At 35.6% G+C, this 8,025-nt stretch overlaps 1 protein-coding gene across 1 annotated transcript; it reads right to left on the reverse strand.

The window, feature by feature from the left end:
* Positions 1–3,331: 3,331 nt before the first annotated feature.
* On the reverse strand, positions 3,332–5,218 carry LOC148565275 (uncharacterized). The gene has a single exon (XM_088487140.1). The coding sequence runs from the start codon at positions 5,210–5,212 to the stop codon at positions 3,332–3,334; it is 1,881 nt and encodes a 626-aa protein (XP_088343266.1). The 5' UTR covers positions 5,213–5,218.
* Positions 5,219–8,025: the final 2,807 nt, after the last annotated feature.

Here is an 8,025-nt window from a genome sequence, read left to right on the forward strand (position 1 = left end):
GATTATAGATAATTGTTATATGCTCTTGTGCTGAATAAAAAAACTGAAATCAATAATTAGCAAGTGTCTTACATTAACATAATCCCACATGAACTTCTTAGCTTTAGGAGGAACAGCATGCCAACTAGTGTACAAAAGACTAACGAATCTTTTATTTCTACCAATAGTTCCAACAAAACTAGTTAAATTAGAAACACTTTGGTCGGTTGGTCCTACGTGCTGTCCAAGATCAAAAGTGACTTCTTCCCGCTGTTCCATAGTCCTTGCATAAATCTCCTTGCAAGTTGTTTTTCCACGGGTTTTCTTCTTCTTTGGCTCTCCTAGTTTCATTAATTGGTCAACATCAGATTATGCTTAATTAACTCGAGCTCAATAAACATATAAAGCAAACAAGTACATAAATATAAAAATTATAAAAATTATAAATCTGACCTATGTAGTTGATACCACGAAGTGGACAAGTTTTAGCTATTTTAGAAATCCATCAAGGCACAGAAAACTTCACTTGACTTAACCACTGCAACAAATTCACTAAACTACCATAGCAAAACCACAACAATTGGATCAATCAAATAACATACAAGCTTCTATTCAAATAACGCTAACTCCACCAGCCCTCAATACTTGGACCATTAGATCAATTAGATCAACAACAGCACACAAACTTCGAATCAACTAACACTATATTTACCAGCTTCAAACAACTAGATCTACCAGTCCAGTTTTTCTATAACAATTTTAAAAAAATAAATATTTATCATCAATAGAAACAGAGCAAAACAATACCTTCTTCATCATCAATGTCCTCCATCACATCTTGATAATAGTATTTATCAAGTGCCATGCTTTCTTCCCCGTCCTCACTTAGTTCAGTGCTTGGTCCTTCAATTTCCACATCTATCCCATTTTCCTTTAAGAAGTCGTCAATTGTTGTAGCCTTTACTCCTGGCATCCTCTTACCCTTTGTTGATATTCCTTGCTCCAACATTGCACTTCTATTTTGTGGGGTAGTTTCAGGAGAAGGCAAAGTTGTGTCATCTTACTCTGTTTGAGTCTCTTCATCTGTGAGTTGAATATTCTGCTGCTGCCCTATGTTGATTCTGAGTTGAGTAGAACTTGGATAACTCCGCTCTTGGCTTAGACTTGTTGACACGTCCTTGTTCATTTTACGAATTGCTTCGAGCTTCCTTGTAAGTTCATCTGCCTCCATGTTTGTAGGCTTAGACTTCTTCAAGCCTTGTGTTGATTTTCCACCCTGCACTCCATTCTTGACTTTTTCAGTAGTAGGCATAGTCACAAGCTCCTTTCTCTTTTTATTTTCTGGCTGTTGCGGTGGAATGTTTGGCTGTACTTCCAAAGTGTTAGGCGTGGAGTTAGTTCTTTTGCTAATAGAGTCGAATGTGCTTTGCAGATGACTAAAATCCAGCTTCTTTGACGTGGATTTCTTCTGTCCTTTGGTTGCACGCATCTCCAATTGACTTTCTGGTTCATCCACCCTTCGCTCTGATTTCTCCTTGTCATTAGCAGCTGCAGCTTCCATTTCATATTTCTTGCGTTCAGTTACAATCCTTTGTCTCTTAGCCTCGAATTGTCTAAGCAAATTCTTACTTGATGTAGCTTTAAGATCAATAAATTCCTTATTCCTACACAAATAAATTAGTTAAGTAAAGTCAATATACCCATCAAAATCAAGATAAGAAAAATGTAAGAGACTGACAAATTAACAAAAAATAAGTATTACTTACAAATAAAATCGTGAAGCAGAAAACTTAAGTATACATATGTACATATTAAGCAAATAAATTGCTTAGGATGACCAATCAGAATCAGAATCTCCAATGAAGTCTGCCTCATATTCTTGGGCAGAATTCACTTGGGGAACCGTTTTAATAACCGTGGGTCGTAAATCAGTCCTCTCCAGAATAAGTTCACCATCATCAGCTGGTATGGCAGGGCTCGTTATACGCTCGTGTTGTTCACTATAGTGTGCTTGACGGGCCTCAAACTCAGATTCGTCACCTGTTTTAAATAAGTCTCTTGGGACAGTTTCCATAACATAATGTTTGTTATGTTCATATGGATCTTGCACATAAAAACACTGATGTGCTTGAGATGCTAGTATAAAAGGTTCATCCTGGAAGCATTTCTTATGGAAGTGAACAAATGTAAGACCATACTTATCTCTCCCAGCATCGTACCACTCACACCGAAATAAGACAACCTTAAAACGCCCAAAATAGTCTAACTCTACTATCTCAAACAGCCTGCCATAATAAGATACATTGTCTTGGATTGGACTTTGATCCTTAGCACTTGCAAAGCTTGAAGTTAAAGCAGTTAATGTGACACCACTGTTTTGTGTTTTTCCTCCTTGCCTCACGTTCCACCATGTGAAACATGTATCCATTAATTATATATCCAGAAAATCTTCTTGCAACAGAGCTTGGACCTCGAGATAATTCTTTTAGCCAGAAAGGCACATTTGGATCCCTCGCACGAGTTTCAAACCACTGCGCGAACGTTTTGTTGTGAACTTTTGCTTTTCTCCATTTCTTTCCTCGCTGATTGTTAACCTCTTCCTCATGCTCTCTATAATTAATAATAGTTAGGTTTGATCTAAAAAATATGGGTGAACTTGATCGGAATAAAAAAAAGTTTAATTAAGTTACCTAACATAATCTGCCACTTCTTCACAATTGTGTAATACATACACATGGGCTTGAGAAATTGATCTGTCATCTAGATTAATTGGTTCTCCATTTCCCACGCCTAACGAACGACCTTTGTTAGAAAACAACTTTGATGGCACAACTTCGTCTTCGTTAGGATCATCATCATTGCGAGGCCGCTTATTAAGTCTTGTTTGCACACCTCCATGCAAGTATCTTGAGCAGAAAGTTAAGCACTCCTCAGCCAGATATGCCTCTGCAATAGAACCTTCGGGCCGACTTCTATTGCAAACATATGACTTTAATGTACACATGTACCTTTCCGGAGGATACATCTAACGAAACTGCACCGGACCTCCCAATCTCACCTCATTTGCTAAATGAATGGGAAGATGAACCATTATGTCAAAAAAACTCGGGGGAAAGATCCTCTCAAGCTGGCATAATGTTTCCACAATCTCTAACTCCAGTAAATCTATCTCTTCCAGTGTGATGAACTTTTTGCACAAGTGACGAAAAAAGGAACTTAGTCGAATCAACGGAATGGCCACATGATCAGGGAGGATGCTTTTAATCGGTATTGGTAGTAAATAGTGAAGCATAAAGTGAGCATCGTGGGTCTTATAACCAGAAACTTTTCTTTCTCCTAGATGTACACAGCGTTATATATTCGAAGCACTGCCATCAGGTAGCTTTGTTGTCTTCAAAACACCACAAAAAACTGACTTCTCTGCAGCAGTCATAGAAAAGCATGCCTTTGCCAACTTTGTTCTCTTGCCATTATTCACCTCCTTTGGTTGAAGATTTTTCCAGATACCCAAATCTTTTAAGTCATATCGAGCATTCAAATGGTCCTTTGTCTTTCCTGGGATATCCAAGAGAGTTCCAATTACACTGTCAAGTATATTCTTCTCTATGTGCATGACATCTAAGTTGTGACGCAGTGGGTTCTTGTGCCAGTAAGGCAATTCAAAGAAAATTGATCTTTTTTTCCAATTCCATGGGAAACTATTTGATGTACTTTGCTTCTTTTCAAAGACATTCTCAGCATCTTGTAGCATCTCAAAAATTTCGGGTCCTTCTATAACAGGTGGAGGGGGTCTTAATTCCTGCTTCCCATTAAAAGACCTTGTATTGGTTCTCCATGGATGATCCATGGGTAAAAAGACACGATGGTCCATATAAACTATCTTCCGACTGTGTTTTAGTTGTAAGCTACTGGTATTTTTGTTGCAACAAGGGCAAGCCAACTTTCCCTTTGTACTCCACCCAGACAACATAGCATAAGCAGGAAAATCATTGATTGTCCACAAAAGAGCTGCCCGCATTTGAAAGATCTCATTCTTTGACGCATCATAGGTTTCGACCCCTTTTTCCCACAACAACTTCAAGTCTTCTATCAATGGTTGTAGATACACATCAATGTCTTTACCAGGTGATTGTGGCCCAGGAATAAGCAAAGAAAGCATACAATATTCGGGTTTCATGCACATCCACGGAGGCAAGTTGTATACCATCAGCATCACGGGCCACGTGCTCCATGAAATGTTCATGCTACAAAATGGGTTGAACCCATCACTTGACAAGCCTAGTCTAATATTGCGAGATTCTCTTGCAAATTCTTCATCGATTTCATCAAGATTCTTCCATGCCAAGCCATCAGCAGGATGCTTTAACGTCCCATCTTTTACGCGCTCCTCATCATGCCACCTCAGACTTGCTGCCGTCTTTGAGCACATAAATAATCTCTGAAGTCTTGGAATTATAGGAAAGTATCTCAAAGTCTTTGCAGGAATAGGACGGCCTTTCTTGTCAGGTTGGATCTCGCTATTATCATTGGAATTTTCAGTATATCGAGAAGTTCCACACACACGACATTGTTTTTCATCCTTTAGTTCTTTTCTATACAGGAGGCAATCATTAGGACAAGCATCAATTTTTTTATAATCCAGACCTAAATCTCTTATCATAGACTTTGTCTTATGGAAAGATGAAGGTATGTTAAGCTCAGGCATTGCCTCTTTCAATAGCTCAAGAAGTGAAGTGAAGGAGGCATTGCTCCAACCATGCAAACACTTTAACAAGTACAGACGGATGGTAAAAGATAACGTAGAAAATTTCTTGCAACCCGGGTATAACTCTTGACTTGCCCCATCTATTAAATTGTAAAACTTTTTAGCCTCTTTATTTTGACCTATAGTAACACCCTCAGCATGAGATACATCTCCAAATGCATCATTAAGAAGTCCTTCGATGTCATCGCGTGCACCTTCTTCATCATCCGTGTCATCGTCAACCGCCATCAGAATTGCCCATTCGCCATGATTAATCCACGTTCTATATCCCTTAACAAATCCGTCGGCTACTAAATGGTCGAATACCACATCTCTTCTATACCAATTAATGTTACAACACCTCTTGCAAGGACATTGAATTTGTCGTCCGTCCGGTTCTCCCTCAGAGTATGCAAAGTCTAAAAAACTAATAACACCATTGATATACTCTTCGCTATACCTCGGTAGATCCATCCAATCCTTTGGCATATTACAAAACCTAATCGATAATTATTAAATTTTTTAGACGGAAAATTTATAAGGGGTCGCAAAGTGAAGATTAGAAGAATAGAGGAGGCAGGGTGTTATTCGCTACAAAGGGAATGGGCAATGAAAAGGACATTCAAAGACTTGTAACTAGGTTGGGAAATAGTTCCTAGTCTTAGAAGTAATTCTCTAGAAACCCATTGAGGTAAAACAAATAAAGAGAAACATAGAATTTATAGTACAAATATAATAAGTTAAATTGCAACTTCAAAACTAACAAATCAAAAGAATTAAAGTATGCATTGTACCTTGCCATGACACGATCAACGTTTTGACAGAATCTTCTTGGAAGACCTTAACCAAAAACTTTCGCCTTCAACCTTAACGACGAATAACTGTAAAAATTAAATTGATATAATCAAACAGATTTGAGACCCAGCAGCAGCAGCAGTGATTAAATCATTCAACAGATAACGGCAATCTAATGGATTAAAAATACAAAATATTATTGTGTAAAACTATTTTATAAACAGCACGAAGGTGGTCTTTAATAATGAAAAGAGCTGTAATAATAGTAATTTTTAGGGAAACAGTTCTAATTAACTTTATGCAAGCTGATTTTTTCACACAAAGTTGAAGGAATCAAGAAATTTTAAGCGGAGAGAGCTTTAATGTTTCCTTTTTTCAGTCAAATAATTCAGATTCAATTCATTTTCAATCTAATCCTGTTTAATTACAGTTTCTTGAATCTCAATCAACAAAGATTAAAGTTAAAGTAGACAAACAATAATAATTTGTTATCACAATAATAATGTGGCATGCATCTTAATTAGATAGCACCAAAATTATTATATATGGTATTTCTAGCTTTGATGAAGTGGCATAATAGATAATGTCAAAGATTATATGCTCCAACAACAATTATATATATATATATATATATATATATATATATATATATATATATATATATATATATATATATATATATACCAAAAATCACAAATTGAATTTGTCAACGTGAATTACAATGCACATGGATATATCTTCGGACGGACTGGGACTCTCTTGTATGGTAAAATCTGTAACTTTATACCTTATAGAAACCTTTAAACTTGTATATATATATATATATATATATGAATATATGTCAAAACAGATTCTTCAGGCCATAGCTAAAGTGTTTCTCCCTTTAGTTTTGCAAATACTATTAATATCCACAGAGAAAAGGGGTTGGGGGAGGAAAAATAAAGTCATAAAGTATTGTGGATTTCAGCTTAGCATGTCATGAGATATTCCTTGTGTACTAGGCCATAGTCCCACACTAAGCAAACATTTACTTCAACCCCATAACCTTGGAAAATGTAGAACATTAAGATATGACTACTGTTAAGGCTTTCAGAATTTTAGGATAACAATGTCCCTAAGGAAAAGACAGGCACTTCAATAATTAGAAATTAACTTCTATAACTCATTTGGGCACCATTTCTAAATCAAAATTTGAGATCTACAAGCATGTTACCTGATTAACAGCAGAATAAGCAAATAAGAAATCAAGATATTTGTTTCCCTCTGGATCCCACACAGCAACTCCCTTTGCTTGAGAAAACACAATGGAAATTGGATGGTAACTGCATTTGAATCAGAAAAAATCATTTCAATATCATAGGTGCAGTCTAAAAATTCACTCCTAGCTCCATCAGCTAGTTTTTAATCCATACAATTTTAGCTTCATAAGAGGCCAAGCTTCTGAATTCTACCTCAGTCGATTATCTACTTACTACGTGTAGTTTTCTACAAGACCAAGAGACTAAATTAGAGCGAAAAACACACAATTCTAAAATTGATATTCGATCCTCTAGGTCACACGTCCAATTAGAATAAAAAAACCATAGATTCTGAAGTCTATGTTGTTGTAAAAGCCAAAGCTATGTTCTTTTGTTCCACTCAAGTATCTCGAGACTATTTTAACAGCTTTCCAATGAGTAAGCAAATGCTTATGCATGAATTGACTTCGAATGCAAATGGAGAAGGATATATGAGGCCTTGTAAAGGATAAATACGGGAGACTACTAACTATTGATCTGTCCAGCTTAGGGTTTTGAAATTCTTCAGAACCTGTAGATAATAATTGTAGAAAAAATGCTATAGGAATTGACAGAGCTGATGCCTTTCCTATATTTATTTTAGACAATAAATCAGTAATATACTTTGTTAGAGACATATGTAACTATCTAGCACTTGTTCTTCGAACTTCAATGCCTAAAAAATAACTTAATTCTCCAATGTCTTTTAGAATAAAATATAATTCAATTCTTTAATCATAGATTCAATTTCAAAAGTATTACTTCTAGTGACGATGATATCATCAACATAATATAAAATATAGATAGTGTAAGTGGCAGATTGCTTAATGAATAGAGATGTATCAGACTGAGTATTTTTAAAACTAAATTGCGATAAAATATTGTTTAATTTAAGAAATCACTCTCTTAGGACTTGCTTAAGATTATAGAGATCTATTTGACCTATAAAATTTAATTTGAACATTAATTTAAAAGCCTTTGGGCTGTTTTATATAAATAACTTATTTAAGATCTCCATTTATAAAGATATTATTAAAGTCAAATTATCTAATCACCCAATTGCTAAGTTCTATGATTATTTTCTCCCAATTTATCCTCAATGAAAATTTGATTTAACAATCTTGAATTTGTTGTAATTTGATTAAGATCTGAGTTGAAAATATTTTTGATTGAAGAGGATGGTGAATTATTTGCAGATTCAGCCATTTATAGATTAGAACCTTAAACTAC

The sequence above is a fragment of the Arachis ipaensis genome, chromosome B5 (genome assembly GCF_059453495.1).
Source record: "Arachis ipaensis isolate K30076 ecotype BB chromosome B5, ASM5945349v1, whole genome shotgun sequence".
Taxonomy (NCBI): domain Eukaryota; kingdom Viridiplantae; phylum Streptophyta; class Magnoliopsida; order Fabales; family Fabaceae; genus Arachis; species Arachis ipaensis.